Source organism: Pogoniulus pusillus, chromosome 25 (assembly GCF_015220805.1).
Source record: "Pogoniulus pusillus isolate bPogPus1 chromosome 25, bPogPus1.pri, whole genome shotgun sequence".
Lineage (NCBI taxonomy): Eukaryota > Metazoa > Chordata > Aves > Piciformes > Lybiidae > Pogoniulus > Pogoniulus pusillus.
The window spans coordinates 17,360,831-17,378,180 of record NC_087288.1 but is presented as its reverse complement, the minus strand read 5'-3'; the positions used below and the strand labels follow the sequence as shown (position 1 = coordinate 17,378,180).

The window sequence follows — 17,350 nt, the reverse complement described above, 5'->3', positions numbered from 1 at the left end:
AGAAAACATCTTGCTAAATTCCCTGCCTCTCTTTCACTCTTAATTGCATCTAATTATGCTTTGTGCTGTTTTCTGTATTTTACAAAGAGTTGATAACTATGTTCCTTCCTGTAAGTTTGTTTATGCTCCATGCTCAGAGCCAGAGAAAACACAAAAAAAAGTGAGGTTTCTATATCTCAAATGTGAGGTTTATATATCTCTTTCTTATTTTTATAGGCTGTGGCAAATGAATCTGGACTGAACTTCATATCTGTGAAAGGTCCTGAACTGCTAAATATGGTAGGCACTAATCAGTGTGGGTTTTGATATTCATGGAATTCTTGTCCAACATGTAGGGCAAGCAGAATTTCTAATTGTATTGGGTTTAGAGAGCAGAGAGGAACTCTCTTATCCCTCCCCAAAGGAGTAGAAGAAAATTCTCCACACAGGATTGGAAAGAACTGGAAATTTAAGTGGAAGTACTATTCACAACTACATAAAGCAGTACAAAAACATGTAAAATACACAAAGTTCATACTCATCCCTCAGACAGCAATGAGGTCCCAAGAGAATTGCTTGCATTTCAACTTGGTAACTCCCAGTCCTGCAATTAATAATGCAAAATGAAATTCTGGCTTACTATGCAGTTCCCTACCACCTATCCCTTGACTTCAGGCAACTACTGTATGAACTGATGTTGTTCATTGTGCTCCAGTTGCTCATTGGGCTTACTTTTGAACAGCTGAAGAACAACAGGGTCATTAATGAAGGTGGTATTTGTTAATTCTCATCAGCAGAATGGTGGTAACTTAGATTTAGATGCTTCCAGAGAATAGGAATTCTATTAAAATCTGAGCATGCTACAAACTGCCAAAAGTGAGCTACTTCCCTTGTAAATCTTGGAGTTGCAGAATAGAATCAGAGAATTGTTTCAGTTGGAAAAGACCTCTAAGATCATTGAGTCCAACCTTCAACCTAACTCTGCCATGGCTGTTAAACCATATTCCTCAGAACAATGAGGTCCCCTAAAGCCTCCTCTTCTTCAGACTAAACAAAACTAGTTCCTTCAGCTGCTCCTCACCAAACCTGTTCTCCAGACCCTTCACCAGCTTTGTTGCCTTTCTCTGGACATGCTCCAGCACATCTATCTCTTTCTTATAGTGGAGGCCCAAAACTGAACCCAGCATTCAAGGTGTGGACTCAGCAATGACAAATACAGGGGCATGATCACTTCTCTACTTGTTTGGCCACACGATTCCTGATCCAGCCAGGATGCTGCTGGCCTGCTTGGCCACCTATGCACACTGCTGGCTCATGTTCGGCATCTCTCAACCAGCACCTCTAGATCCTTTTCTGCTGAGCGATTTTCCAGCTACTCTGCCCCAAACCTGAAGTCTTTGTGAGTTCATTATGGCCTAAGTGCAGGACCTGGCACTTGGCTTTGTTAACCCTTATGCAACTGACATCAGCTCAGCTTGCCCAGCTCTTTCTGCAGAGTCTTTTTAACCCTCAAGCACAGCAATGCTCCCTCCCAGCTTAGTGTCATCTGCAGACTTACTGAGGGTGCACTTAATTCCCTCATCCAGATCATTGCTAAAATGTTAAACAAATCTGGCCCTAGTAATAAGCCCAGGGCAACATCACTTCTAGCTGGCTGCTCATTAGATGTAACCCCATTCACCACAACATTCTGGCCCAGGTCTGTATGGAAATAGGTGTAATAAACTGTTAGCAGAAATAAACTTCTTAGCAGGTTGCAGAGCACCTCAGATGGCTTTTAAAACTGAATTTCTGTTTTTTCTCCAAGCAAAGTCTTCATGTCTGACTGTGCTTTGTCCTTTGCTTTAGTACGTTGGTGAAAGTGAACGTGCTGTACGTCAGGTATTCCAGCGTGCCAGGAATTCTGCCCCTTGTGTTATATTTTTTGATGAAGTGGATGCTTTGTGCCCTCGAAGGTCTGGCCATGAAGTAAGTCTGTCTTCAAATATATCCATATATATATAAATTATCTCAGTTGCAGTTTTTATGGCATTGTGGCAGCAACAGGAGTACACGGAGAGGTTTTGCGTTCAGTATCTCCCACGAAAAGCAATCCAATTGTGATGGTTTGGGTGTTCCTCACTGTCTCAGTTCTAATTTAAATTCCCAGAGACTCTAATAAATTTGATAGAACCAATAACAATTTGTGGAGTGCCCTCCCCTCTTCCCCCTCCTTTCCCAAAGAGAGTGATTAGATATATATATAGAGAGAGATAAGCACACCCAATAAATCAATCTCACTCGATTTGGAAGTTAAAAGGAAAAGTTAAACAATAACTTAGAAGAGGTATCTGAGGTAGGGAAGTTTACAAAGGATAGGGAAGGGAAAATAGCAAAACACAAAATGTATGAATACAACCCGAGTTTGTGATGGTGATGGCTTTGTCTGCCTCGTGTCTGCCTCATGGTATGCAGGGAAAATGCAGAGAGATCGGCAGAGAGAGATGTGTTGCAGAGCGAGAGAGCAAGAGAGATAAACCAGACGCCCCCTGCTTTTATGGTCAGGAAGTGGAGGAGTGGGCTAACCATCGGACCCACTCCTGGGGAGGGGTCAAGACCCCTAGGGTCAGGTTCAGGGTTACTCCCCCTGGAGTGTTAACCCTATACACCCACCCCACACACTTTAGAAATCACCCAGACTAGATTCAGCCAGCTCTGGAAATATGAATGAAGCTTATACTTACAGCTCAGCACAATAGACAAGCAGAGATTTACAGTGTATGCAGTTATAGACAGAAATAGACAAGGTAAAAGGTAATGCAGAAACACAACTCCCAGAAACCTGAGTCCCCAGGAGGGGCTCTCAACCACCCCTTCACCTTTCCCCTACCCCTCTCAACCTTACCCCAGTCCCAAGAAAGAATAGAGGTTTGGTCAAGGGGTTAGGAAGCAAAGTGAATTAGCCCAAAGTGGAGAGTGAGGTTAGAGAGATGCAGCTCAGCCAGCAGCCCAAGCGAGCATGGTGCCGAGTGTCTTATCTAATGTTTTCATTTCTTGTTCCTATACATCTCAGCAAGGCTGTGAGCGAAGTAGCCATCACCATTGTTTTCTTTCCACAGCCTGTAATCTAGTTCTTCTCACCAAAACATTCTAGCCTGCTTCAAACTAGCACACCTATATATAAAAAAAACATCCAGAGATCTGTGTGTATCCACCAATGTGGTTTTGGAGAGCCACAGGAAAAGATGGAGCACAGCTTAATAGCATGTCTGTGGCTGAATCCTGCCTGATACCTTTACACAGCTGTGATCATAGAATCAACCAGGTTGGAAGAGACCTCCAAGATCATCCAGTCCAACCTATCCCCCAACCCTAGCCAGTCAACTAGACCACGGCACTAAGTGCCTCAGCCAGGCTTTGCTTGAACACCTCCAGGGACGGTGCCTCCACCACCTCCCTGGGCAGCCCATTCCAATGGGAAATCACTCTCTCTGTGAAGACTTCCTCCTAATATGCCTGCATGGAGTAGATATTAATTTGAACAATGTGAACTGGGCCATGAGACAGTTTGAGTCAGGAGCACAACTGAAATGCATTAGACTTCAGAGGTGTGAACTTCTGAAGTTTTCTCTGACCTCATTTTTTGTTGTTGTTTTGCAATTAGGAACTACATCTGCACCTAAAATTAACTTCTGCTTTTGCAAGGCAGTGTTAGCACGAACAGTTAGTGTGTTGAAAGGAAAATCTGCTCTAGTTTTCATGCATCTGTTTTATAATACTGTACTGGTGCATGCTTGTTGATAGCTGAAAGGGAAGATTAATCTTTTTTTTTTCAACAGACAAGTTGAGTAGAGTACTATTCAGATATTACCATCAATTACTTCAACAGAAAAATGTATCACAGTATCATCATCAGGGTTGGAAGAGACCTCACAGATCATCAAGTCCAACCCTTTACCACAGAGCTCAAGGCCAGACCATGGCACCAAGTGCCACGTCCAATCCTGCCTTGAACAGCTCCAGGGATGGCGACTCCACCACCTCCCCGGGCAGCCCATTCCAGTGTCCAATGACTCTCTCAGGGAAGAACTTTCTCCTCACCTCGAGCCTAAATTTCTCCCTGCATAGCTTGAGGCTGTGTCCTCTTGTTCTGGTGCTGGCCACCTGAGAGAAGAGAGCAACCTCCTCCTGGCTACAACCTCCCCTCAGGTAGTTGTAGACAGCAATAAGGTCACCCCTGAGCCTCCTCTTCTCCAGGCTAACCAATCCCAGCTCCCTCAGCCTCTCCTCGTAGGGCTGTGCTCAAGGCCTCTCCCCAGCCTCGTCGCCCTTCTCTGGACACGCTCAAGCATTTCGATGTCCCTCCTAAACTGGGGGGCCTGTTCATAAGAGAGGGGAAGTTTGGTCAACTGTTTCTGAATGGTACCTTGTCTTTTGAATGTTTTTTGCCTTCTATGAAAGACAGCCCAGCTGAAAAGTTCAGACTTGACTTCTTGTGGTGGCTCTCACAGAGCCAGGAAAGAAGGTACCCACTACTTGGCATAGATGGTAGCCAAGGAGGGAGAGCAAGCATGCTTTGACCTCACTCCTGCTCTTCACAACCACCTTTAACCCTGTTAAAGTGCTGTCAAGGCAGGACACTGGACACTTTTTGTCACTCAGGCTGATACTGGTGACAACCCTTGGTATTCATAACTGAAACTCAGGGGTATTTGGTGTTTCCACTGGCTTTTTATCATAGAATCAACCAGGTTGGAAGAGACCTCCAAGATCATCCAGTCCAACCTATCCCCCAGCCCTATCCAGTCAACTAGACCATGGCACCAAGTGCCTCATGCAGTCTTTTCTTGAAGACGTGTGTGCATTTTGATGGTGTATTCTAATTATCCATAGGTGGATTTATAGCTTTGTATGTTTCAAATAAAACAACAACACTCAGAACAACATTCTTCAGAATCATCAGGCTATCTGAACTCTTGTCCTCCAGCTCCTCTGCTTTCTCTCTCCCCATCTTTGGAATGAAATTAGGATTAAGCTGTTGAGATTGGTTGTACTGAGATGGCTCTCCTGTGAAGTTAACAATTAACTCTGAGTAGCTTACCTACTGAAACTGCTGTTTCAGTGGTTTGGAGAACATACTTATTTTGGGTTATTTCAGAACCTGAATATTGGAAAGTTTTGGCTGCTCTTAGCATAAATATCTATAAATAAATACCTCTATGAAGTGCTTATAAATATGTATTTAAGTGATTCCTTTCTTTTTAATGGGAAAGAAAACCTTTGCCACACATCAAAATGTGTGGCAGGTGTTTAAGTAGCATGAATTCAGGTTGGAAAGATGCTAAGAATATGACAGTAGAAATCCAGAATGCAACTACATTAGAACTGTGAAAAAGAAACATTGAGTAGTATTTCAGGGCAAGGAGCTAATAGATCTTTGGGTTTTTTTCACTTTGAAGTATTCACATTCCCACTGTTTCCTTCATTTTGCTGACAAATTCCTTCTCTTAAAGTCAGGAGCCAGTGTCAGAGTTGTTAACCAGTTACTGACAGAGATGGATGGTCTGGAGAATCGTCAGCAGGTTTTCATTATGGCTGCCACAAACAGGCCAGGTAAGGAAACAGAAATCATAAACAAAAGAAACTGGATGGCCTTGGTTCTCCTACAATAAAGTCATCTTTTCTTGTGTAGTTGAATTCTATAACTAACTTTACCTGTTCTTAAAATTAGAATATCTCCTCAAATCCAGACCTTTTCCTATCAGTTCCACTGTTCTTGTGACAGTGTGAGCTGAAGCAACCTCTTTAAAATGTGTCTTAGTTACCACCTGATACCATTACTGTAAAATGCTTTGAAGGTCTTTGTCTTAATTGGATTTTGGATTATCTCCTTAAAATATAATAGAACAAGTGAGAACTAATACATAAACTGGGGGGCTTTGGGGTGTTTTTGGGTTTGCTGATTGCATTGATTTTCTATTCAAAGCAATCTTACAGTTTTCTGCTCTTTAATTTTGTGGAGTTTTTCCCTTGAGGCATCTGCCAAACGTTAAATCATTTTTCCATTTGCCTCTCTTTTGCTTCCTGGGTTTCATGTTTCAAATTCTGTTCCCTCAGCCTGAAGCTGTTACTCTGTTGTTCCCTCAGGATCTGTCATTCTTTGCTATTAACAGCTGCCTGTGCTTGCTTGGTGGCTTTTCAGTTTTCCATAGCTTTTTCTAATCCCTGCAGCATCTTCTCAGTTAATAAGCTAAGCCCTGACATCTACAAGTACTATGGCTTTTACAACCAACTTTCTCTTTCCTGCCCTCTCTTTCCTGCCCTCTCTTTCCTGCCCTCTCTTTCCTGCCCTCTCTTTCCTGCCCTCTCTTTCCTGCCCTCTCTTTCCTGCCCTCTCTTTCCTGCCCTCTCTTTCCTGCCCTCTCTTTCCTGCCCTCTCTTTCCTGCCCTCTCTTTCCTGCCCTCTCTTTCCTGCCCTCTCTTTCCTGCCCTCTCTTTCCTGCCCTCTCTTTCCTGCCCTCTCTTTCCTGCCCTCTCTTTCCTGCCCTCTCTTTCCTGCCCTCTCTTTCCTGCCCTCTCTTTCCTGCCCTCTCTTTCCTGCCCTCTCTTTCCTGCCCTCTCTTTCCTGCCCTCTCTTTCCTGCCCTCTCTTTCCTGCCCTCTCTTTCCTGCCCTCTCTTTCCTGCCCTCTCTTTCCTGCCCTCTCTTTCCTGCCCTCTCTTTCCTGCCCTCTCTTTCCTGCCCTCTCTTTCCTGCCCTCTCTTTCCTGCCCTCTCTTTCCTGCCCTCTCTTTCCTGCCCTCTCTTTCCTGCCCTCTCTTTCCTGCCCTCTCTTTCCTGCCCTCTCTTTCCTGCCCTCTCTTTCCTGCCCTCTCGCATGTATTCAGTAAGGACAAGTAATAGAATGCTAATGAAGAAAACAGCTCAATAACAGGGAAAAATAGTGGCATAGCTACTTTGGATATAAAGTAGAAGGAGAGAAAGATAAAATGCTTGGCAGGTTGCTTGAGTCTTATACGTCAAGGAAAATGTGTTGTTATCCCCACATTAGTTCTCCAGGCTTTTTGTTTGTTCTTCTTTTGGATTTCTAAGGTAGGTGCTCTAAAATGCAACCTCTTGCACTGCCAGCTCCATATGACCCCAGTTCAGTTAGCTGTGTGATGACTGCCACCTTTGGCCACGACGTGCCCATGTACTCAGCTCTGGTGAGGCCTGTGACTCAGGCATTGTGTTTAGTTTTGGCTACCTCAATGCAAGAGGGAATTGGAGGTGCTGGAGTGAGTGCAGAGGAGGGCAAGGAGGCTGTGAAGGGCCTGCAGAATGAATCTTACAAAGAGTAACTGAAGGAGCTGGGGATGGTTAGTGTGAGGAAGAGGAGGCTGAGGGGAGACCTCATTGGTGTCTACAGCTACCTGAAAGGACCTTGTGGAGAGGTTGGTGCTGGTCTCTTCTCACAGGTGAACAGTGATAGAACAAGAGGGAATGGCCTCAAGCTGCCACTGGGTAGGTTTAGGACATGAGGATATTTTCCAGCAAGAGTGGTCAGGCACTGGAATGTGCTGTCCAGGGAGGAGATGGAGTCACTACCTCAGGATGTGCTTAAAAGTCCTTTGGATGTGATGCTTGGGGATATGGTTTAGGGTTCACCTTTCAGAGCAGGGATCTGGGTTGGACTTGGTGCTCCTGAGGGGCTTTTCCAACCAGAATGTTTCTGTGATATCACATAAAATAACAGTTAAAAGGTGTTCTTGGTTTTTTTTCCAATGGTCCAAAAACTGAAAGATTTTGAGAAGTATTTTCTTGTCTCTTGAATTCTTTTCACCATGACAAACTTCTATGTGGTGAATTATGGGCGGTAGATACTTAAATCTGTTTCTGTTTGTAGAAAGTCTTTGATTTTTAAAGTGGTAAATTTCTTGGTGTGATCTTGATGATTCTGACCTAGCTAATCCAATGCAGAAAAGGAAATGAGATTATACAGTGTAGCATAGAATCACAGAATCAACCAGGTTGGAAGAGACCTCCAGTCCAACCTAGCACCCAGCCCTAGACAGTCAACTAGACCATGGCACTAAGTGCCTCAGCCAGGCTTTGCTTGAACACCTCCAGGGATGGTGACTCCACCACCTCCCTGGGCAGCCCATTCCAATGCCAATCACTCTCTCTGCCAACAACTTCCTCCGAACATCCAGCCTAGACCTCTCCCAGCACAACTTGAGACTGTGTTCCCTTGTTCTATTGGTGGTTGCCTGGGAGAAGAGACCAACCCCACCTGGCTACAGCCTCCCTTCAGGTAGTTGTAGAGAGCAATGAGCTCTGCCCTGAGCCTCCTCTTCTCCAGGCTGCACACCCCCAGCTACCTCAGCCTCCCCCCATAGGGTTTGTGTTCCAGGCCCCTCACCAGCTTTGTTGCCCTTCTCTGGACACCTTCCAGCACCTCAACATCTCTCTTGAATTGAGGAGCCCAGAACTGGACACAGCACTCAAGGTGTGGCCTGAGCAGTGCTGAGCACAGGGGCAGAATAACCTCCCTTGTCCTACTGGCCACACTGTTCCTGATGCAGGCCAGGATGCCATTGGCTCTCTTGCCCACCTGGGCACATTTTATATATACATATATATATCCTGTTGGATGTATCAAGGATGTTGGTAGTACTCTCATCAGGTGGCCTTAGGAACAAAACCAACTGTTAAATTATTTGGGCCAGTGCAAATATTTATGTTAAGCAGCTTTATTTGTTAGTGTTTCTCAAGGGCTGGTGGACAGTCAGTTGAACATGAGTCAGTGGTGTGCCCAGGTGACCAAGAAAGCAAACAACATGCTGGCCTGGATCAGGAACACTGTGGCCAGCAGGAGTAGGGAAGTGATTGTGCCCATGTACTCAGCACTGGTGAGGTCACACCTCAAATCCTGGGTTCAGTTTTGGGTCCCTCACTACAAGAAAGACATTGAGCTGCTGGAGCACGTTCAGAAAAGGGCAACAAAGCTGGCAGAGGTTGTAGAGAAGAGGTCTTATGAGGAGTGGCTGAGGGAACTTGCTTTGTTTAGTCTGTTGGAGGCTGAGGACAGGCCTCATTATTCTCTACAACTCTCTGAAAGTGGGTTATCACAAAGTGGGGGTTGGTCTTTTCTCCCTGGTATCAGGTGATAGAATGAGAAGAAGTGGCCTGAAAGTGTGCCAAGGAGGTTCAGATTGGATACCAGGAAGAATTTCTTTCCTGAAAGAGGGGTCAGGCATTGGAACAGGCTGCCTGGGAATCTGGTGGTGTTCAGGAAATGTTGGCATGGTGGTCTTAGGTTGACTATTGGACTTGGTGATCCTAGGGGTCTTTTCAACTGAAACAGTTCTTTGTTTCTGTAACTGTTGATGGTGACAGTAACATCTTCATTAACTCTGACTGGTATGACTGGTTTGGGATGTGAATTCCAACATTTGAAGTTGAGGAAATACCCAGCTTGACCTCCTACAGTGCCAGTTCAGGTGTACCACAGGTCCTGTGGGAACAGTACCCTGGTACAGTGTGTACATGGCACTGCTCCAAGCTAATGCCTGCTCTCCTAGAGGCAGCTGAGTGCAAGTAATTTAAGTAGCTTTGTAAGGGCCAATTCAGTGTAAATACTGGTCAAATGTTGATTTCAAGCTGTGAATACTTGTGTGTGTGGTAGGTTTGTCCTACCTCCCAGCTTTGCAGGTTTAGATTTACACTGATTCCCTATTTGCTTATGGGTCTCATGAGTAAATAGACACTTGTAGGAGTATTAACCTGTCCCATGATAAGCCTTGTAGTGGATGCAGTTTTACCATTATGCTAATGTGAACTACGTTTGTGACAGCTGAGGGGTTTTATGTTTATTTATTTTCATGTTTTTCACTTTTCAAAAGGTCATGTTTGTCTTGCAGAGTTGCAGTGACAAACGTTTTGTTTTACTATACTAGAATAGTTAAAGTTATAAAGTTCTGTTGAGTAATGAAGGTGGAACTAATGCTTGAGGGAAGGTGGGAAAATTGCAAGATATGAACTCTGAAGAAGAGGAGGCTGAAAAGTGACCTCATTACTCTCTACAGCTACCTGTAAGGAAGTTGTAGTGAGGTCAGTGTTGACTTCTTCTCCCAAGTGATTAATAAGAGGAAAAGAGGTAATGGCCTCAAGCTGCACCAGGGAAGGTTCAGGTTGGATATTAGGAAGAATTTCTTTACTGAAAGAGTGTTCAGTCATGGGAACAAGCTGCTCAGGGAGGTGGTGGAGTCAACATCCCCAGAGGTGTGCAAGAAATGTCTGGCCATGGCACTTAGGGACATGGTTTAATGGCCATGGTGGTGCTATGTTGCTGGCAATCGCACCCCAGAGTAACAATTGGAGCACCACTATGGTTAGATCATTGATCTCCTGTTTATGCAGTGATACAGTGACTTATATGCTAACTTGGAAGAGGTGTGCATAGCTAGCTTAGCTAAGATTGATACATGTGAAAGGCACAGATAGGCTTAAGGTTGTGTGTGAGGTACAGATAGATTAAACTTATATAAACAGCTTGTAGGGTCAGCCTCCTGCAGCCAGCAGACCCTGCCTCCTGCAGCTGCATGTGGGGATTTGCTTCACTGCCTTCTTTCTACCTCCAGGATGGGCTCAAGGACACTCTGCAGCACAGATTGCTCATGGTTATCAATTCATGTCCTCTGTTAGCAAGAAATCCATCCACACTATGTCAATGGTTGGACTCAGTGATCTTAGAGGTCTTTTTCAACCTTAATGATTCCATGATTTTCCACTGCTTCAGCAGTGTGTTTCTAGCCAGTGACTTAAAGCTAAAAATACCAAACATGAAGAAAATGCAATGGTAAGGGTAGCAAATACTCTGAAATTGAAGAATGTAAAGATACCTACTAATTCTAGACTTGGAAAATAATTCTGTCTTGCTAAAAGAGTTGATTTGTGAACACAATAAAGTATCTTTCTGAAAGGCAAAGCTTGGCACATGCAGCTTTAGCTGGGGGAGGCAATTGTCTGTGCAGTTTGGATAGAATAGGTCTCCTGCTTCAGAAGGGTATCAGCTGTGTGTTTGAGTAACTGTTAAGTTTAGACTGCCAACTTTTGCTATGATACCTGCATTTGTCAGTGTGAATGATAGTTTCCAACTGATGCAACTTTTAGCAAAAGAACTTCTACTGAGGTTGCTGTTAAACTTGGCAAACTGATTTTTCTCTTGTGTAATTCATTCATGATTTACATGGCTTAAGAAGGTAGTCCCCCAAGAAAGCTACTTTATCCAGTGTGCAAATCCAGGTGACACCCAGAGTCAAGGTATTTGCTTTGTTTCAGTTCTGCAGAACTGGATGCTAGGTGATAAATTTCCAATCCAGCACACGCTGTTAGCTCAGACAGCAGCTGTTCATCTGCAGTACAACTCACAAAGGAATAACACATAGAATCATAGAATCAACCAGGTTGGAAGAGACCTCCAAGATCATCCAGGCCAACCTATCACCCAGCCCTGTCCAATCAACCAGACCATGGCACTAAGTGCCTCAGCCAGGCTTTGCTTGAAGACCCTCAGGGACGGTGCCGCCTCCACCTCCTTGGGCAGCCCATTCCAATGCCAATCACTCTTTGGCAAGAACTTCCTCCTAACATCCAGCCTAGACCTGCCCTGCCACAACTTGAGACTGTGTCCCCTTGTTCTGTTGCTGGTTGCCTGGGAGAAGAGCCCAACCCCACCTGGCTACAGCCTCCCTTCAGGTAGTTGTACACAGCAGTGAGGTCTGCCCTGAGCCTCCTCTTCTGCAGGCTGCACACCCCCAGCTCCCTCAGCCTCTCCTCATAGGGTTTGTGTTCCAGGCCCCTCACCACCTTTGTTGCCCTTCTCTGGATACATTCCAGCACCTCAACATCTCTCTTGAATGGAGGGGCCCAGAACTGGACACAGCACTCAAGGTGTGGCCTGACCAGTGCTGAGCACAGGGGCAGAATAACCTCCCTTGTCCTGCTGGCCACACTGTTCCTGATGCAGGCCAGGATGCCATTGGCTCTCTTGGCCACCTGGGCACACTGCTGCCTCAGCTTCAGCCTACTATCTATCAGTACCCCCAGGTCCCTTTCCTCCTGGCTGCTTTCCAGCCTCTCAGTCCCCAGCCTGTAGCGCTGCTTGGAGTTGTTTCCAATAGAACACTACAAATTGATAATGACTTAAGCTTGAGGTCAATTGCAGTTGTGTCTGCTTTTATTCATGATCTTTTTCTCTAGCTTTTTTCAAGTACTTCCTGCAAAATCCTCCTCCACCTGTTACTTTCAAAGTCTGGGGCTAGTTTCCCTGAGTTCTATTTTAGTTCAGCAAGTTTATGTTAAGTTTTCCAGAGCTATTCACCTGAACCACATGTTTGGAAACACTAAAAAAACAATCTCCAGTCTCTGACAATAGCTACATTTCTGGTTTGGGTTTTTTTTTTTGTTTGCTGTTTTTCTACCTGTTTATAGATGTTTCTGACTTAAAGGCAAGATAATATCTAAGAAAAGCAACTAATACATGAGGCATGGAGCAATTTCTTTCATGATGATTCTAATTCACGTAGAAATGAGGTTTCTGTGTAGTATAATGCATATTTCAGCAGCCCTTAAATGTTGTTATGTCTTTCCCAGTAACTTTAGTGGAGGTCAGTTGTTGTGTAGGAGCAAAGTTGATTCCAGTGTTCATCTAGAGTCAAAGAAAAGCTTTCAGGGTTTCTGAGCTTACATTCCAGAACACCAAGAGCGTCAGGACCTAGATCTTGTATACCTCAGATACAACATCATGAGCTGTAGGTGACTATAGGAGAAGTTTGATGGACTCAACCCAATACCATTGTTGCTGATAGGCACCAAACTTGTGTGAACGTGGCAGACTCTTTTGCAGTTGTGTGGATGTGTAAATAATCAGCTGTACAATAAAATGTCACATTCATGAAAAGATGCTTCCAACAGAACTGAATGAAAAGGATGCAAATTTGCAGCAGTTTGAGGAGCAGTGTAGCAAACTGAAATGTGTAATGGTCTGGAGGCTAGGGCCTGTTTTAACCTTTGAAAACAGCAGGGAATGGATGTGCTCTTAAGTGTCATGTTGTGTGATTTTGCCAAATGAATTGGAAAATGGCACTGTCTTACAACAAAACTGCAGACCTGTCAGCCTGACCTCAGTGCCAGGCAAGGGCATGGAACAGGTCATCTTGAGTGCCATCACAAAGCACCTACAGGATGGCCAAGGGATCAGGCCCAGCCAGCATGGGTTTAGGAAGGGCAGGTCCTGCCTCACCAACCTGATCTCCTCTTATGATCAGGTTACTGCCTGGTGTATGTGGGGCAGGCTGTGGATGTAGTCTGCCTGGATTTCAGCAAAGCCTTTGGCACTGTCTGCCACAAGAAGCTCCTAGCCAAGCTGGCAGCTCATAGCTTGGATAGATTCTGTGCTGGGTCAGGAACTGGCTGGATGGCAGAGCCCAGAGAGTGGTGGTGAATGGTGCCACATCCAGTTGGCAGCTGGCACTAGTGGTGTTCCCCAGGGATCAGTGCTAGGCCCAGTCCTGTTCAAAGTCTTTATTGATGATCTGGACGAGGGGATTGAGTTCAGCATCAGTAAGTTTGCAGATGACACCAAGCTAGGAGCAGGTGTGGATCTGTTGGAGGGTAGGAGAGCCCTGCAGAGGGACCTGGCCAGGCTGGATGGGTGGGCAGAGGCCAATGGGATGAGATTGAACAAGGCCAAGTGCAGGGTTCTGCACTTTGGCCACAACAACCCCAAGCAGCACTACAGGCTGGAGACAGAGTGGCTTAGATCAGCCAGGAAGAAAGGGACCTGGGGGTACTGGTAGAGAGTAGCTGAAGATGAGGCAGCAGTGTGCCCAGGTGGCCAAGAGAGCCAATGGCATCCTGGCCTGCATCAGGAGCAGTGTGGCCAGCAGGACAAGGGAGGTTATTCTGCCCCTGTACTCAGCACTGGTCAGACCACAGCTTGAGTGCTGTGTCCAGTTCTGGGCCCCTCAATTCAAGAGAGATGTTGAGGTGCTGGAAGGTGTCCAGAGAAGGGCAACAAAGCTGGTGAGGGGCCTGGAACACAAACCCTATGAAGAGAGGCTGAGGGAGCTGAGGGTGTTTAGCCTGGAGAAGAGGAGGATCAGGGCAGACCTCATTGCTGTCTACAACTACCTGAAGGGAGGCTGTAGCCAGGTGGGGTTGGCCTCTTCTCCCAGGCAACCAACAACAGAAGGAGGGGACGCAGTCTCAAGTTGTGGCAGGGGAGGTCTAGGCTGGATGTTAGGAGGAAGTTGTTGGCAGAGAGTGATTGGCATTGGAATGGGCTGCCTGGGGAGGTAGTGGAGGCACCGTCCCTGGACATGTTTAACAGGAGGCTGGATGAGGCACTTAGTGCCATGGCTTAGTTAATTGGAAGGGTTAGGTGATAGGTTGTACTTGATGATCCTAGAGGTCTTTTCCAACCTGGGTAATTCTGTGATTCAGTAGAATTAAGTTTACATCTGAATGCTTCTAATTGGCCCAGTGTGCTTGTTGTTTGTAATTTCTCACTGTGCCTTTCAAACAGGTTTGCAATGGTTAAAACAGGCAGGATTGCTTCCTATAGAACAAACTGAAACTGTTTGTATCTCTTGTTCTGCATTCATGTGGAATTCCTCACTGGAGTATACTAGGTGTGACAGGAACAATGCTGTAGGACTGTATTGCCACTGATAGAGTGGTCTTCCTCTGGGAAGAGATGAAGCTGGTATTTATGAGCAGATGCAGCTTAACTGTATTAGGTAATAGAGGCTCCTACTTGACAGGGAAGAAATTCTTTACATTGAGGGTAGTGGAATAGGTTGCCCAGGGAGGTTGTAGATGCCTACTCCCTACAGGCATTAGAGGCCAGGTTGGCCAAGGCCTTGAGCAACCTGGTCTAGTGGAAAGCATCCCTGCCCATGGCAGGGAAACTTGAACTAGGTGATCTTTAAGGTCCCTTCCAACCCAAACCATTCAGTAACTCTGTTTCAGTCAGTTATGTTAATGTTCAGAGATTCCTGTTATGCCACAAGTCTGCCTATATTTCTTCTCATCTGTACATTTTCCTACAGCTCTATATAATTACTGGATAATTCTTTTTCTGGTTGTTTTTTTTTCTCCTCTCTAAGATATAATTGACCCAGCTATCCTACGTCCTGGTAGACTGGATAAAACACTGTATGTTGGTTTGCCACCACCTGAAGATCGACTTGCTATTTTAAAGACCATCACCAAAGTGAGTATTTGGAAATAAATCCTAATCCCAGAGCTTGGTGGAATGATTTCAGACAAACTGAAATTGTACAGAATGAGTTGCAAGAAGCTCCTAGCCAAGCAGGCAGCTCATGGTTTGGACAGATTCACTCTGTGCTGGATCAAGAACTGGCTGGATGGCAGAGCCCGGAGAGTGATGGTGAATGGTGCCACAGCCAGCTGGCAGCTGGCACTAGTGGTGTGCCCCAGGGATCAGTGCTGGGCCCAGTCCTGTTCAACATCTTTATTGATGATCTGGACGAGGGGATTGAATTCAGTATCAGTAAGTTTGCAGATGACACCAAACTAGGAGCAGGTGTGGAGCTGTTGGAAGGTAGGAGTGCCCTGCAGAGGGACCTTGCCAGGCTGGATGGGTGGGCAGAGGCCAATGGGATGAGATTGAACAAGGCCAAGTGCAGGGTTCTGCACTTTGGCCACAGCAACCCCAAGCAGCACTACAGGCTGGGGACAGAGTGGCTGGAAAGCAGCCAGGAGGCAAGGGACACTGGGGTACTGATAGAGAGTAGGCTGAAGATGAGGCAGCAGTGTGCCCAGGTGGCCAAGAGAGCCAGTGGCATCCTGGTCTGTATCAGGAACAGTGTGGCCAGTAGGACAAGGGAGGTTATTCTGCCCCTGTGCTCAGCACTGCTCAGGCCACACCTTGAGTGCTGTGTCCAGTTCTGGGCCCTCCCTTGTCCTGCTGGCCACACTGTTCCTGATGCAGGCCAGGATGCCATTGGCTCTCTTGGCCACCTGGGCACACTGCTGCCTCATCTTCACCCTACTCTCTATCAGGTCCCCTTCCTCCTGGCTGCTCTCCAGCCACTCCGTCCCCTTGATATTCGCAGTAGATCAGTTTTATTGTTTCTAAGCTTTATAGAACTATTTCAGTTAAGGATTTTACAATCCTGTTGTTAAAGATTTTTGAAGACCTAGGGAGAATTGCAGTGTAGCATCCATGGATTGGCTTTTCAAGCATACTCTAAGGAATTAATGGGTTTTATTTTACCAAGTTTATTATTTTAAATAACTCAAAGTGTTCTTGAAAACTTTGGTGTTCTGACTTGATGCAGACAACCTTGTTCTTCTGGAAGAAGGCAGTGGTAAGAGACAGTCACTAGACTCTCTAAAAAGAGTAGTAAGATTTTGGTGCAGAGTTTACATCTGCTCTGGTTTTTAAGACAGAGGTATTGGGCCTTGTTCTCTCTATTTTTTATTTGCTGGAGAATCTTTGGAGATTTGGGATTGTCTGAAGTGCTCTCAGTTTAGTTAATGATATGGTAAACAGTGCAGCAAAGCTTGGTGTAGGACTCCATGGGAAAACTGATTTCTCTCACTCGTAAAATTCACTTGCTCGCACTCTTACAGCCCCATATAGTCATGAAGATGCAAGCACCTAAACTGTGCATGGCATGGAGGATAAGGAAGTCTGTGCTCAGTCCTTGCTTCATCTTTTGGCTTCCCTTTAACTGATGACAAACTGATTGTTAGGTTGTTTTCTAGATCTCCCTGTAAGAACCAAACAGTTCAGAATTGTGCTTACTTCAGCTGCTAGAAATCTTGCGTGAGGTTGCTCAAGAGTCTTTGCTCCTACCTTCTGGGAATCTTTGTGGTTACAGCCTATCTTCCTGTTGGGATAACACCAAGAGGAGTGGCATATGGGATGTGGTAACCTTGACATTATTCTCCTCTCAGAACATATTGTCTTCTGCTGACAAACAGTCTTTGCTGTGGCCTTATCTGATTATGGCCCTTGTGATAACAGCAATGCATTGCAGGGTGTTCAACAGCTTGGTTCCTGTGGATCCTGTCTTTGGTTATCAGAGTGTGTTGTTTTTGGAATGCCAGATACTTCTCTGCACATTTAAATCATATTATTCTTAATATTTTGGTCACAAATCTTTGTAGCTAACGAGATATTAAGTATTTAATGGATTTTTTCCTCAGCTCTTAATTAACAGGCCAGCAGAAATGAAATACAAACCTCCTCTGAATGAGTCTTTTCCTTGCCTGTTTCTGTGTTCGTTCCATGCAGAGGCTGATGGTGTTCTCACTTTATTACTTCTCCAGTCACCAGAGTTCCAGTAAAGCTAGGCAAAGGTTTCTGTTTCTAGTTTT

At 45.4% G+C, this 17,350-nt stretch overlaps 1 protein-coding gene across 2 annotated transcripts in view; it reads left to right on the top strand.

The window, feature by feature from the left end:
• Nucleotides 1-17,350, top strand: part of NVL (nuclear VCP like) — a 64,460-nt gene that overhangs the window by 29,189 nt on the left and 17,921 nt on the right. The window contains exons 16-19 of one of the 2 annotated variants that reach the window (XM_064164577.1): nucleotides 217-279; nucleotides 1,828-1,947; nucleotides 5,472-5,571; nucleotides 15,109-15,215. In XM_064164577.1, coding sequence (XP_064020647.1) covers nucleotides 217-279; nucleotides 1,828-1,947; nucleotides 5,472-5,571; nucleotides 15,109-15,215 — 390 coding nt within the window. The remainder of the gene's footprint in view (nucleotides 1-216; nucleotides 280-1,827; nucleotides 1,948-5,471; nucleotides 5,572-15,108; nucleotides 15,216-17,350) is intronic. The other variant, XM_064164578.1, reaches the window with a different exon arrangement.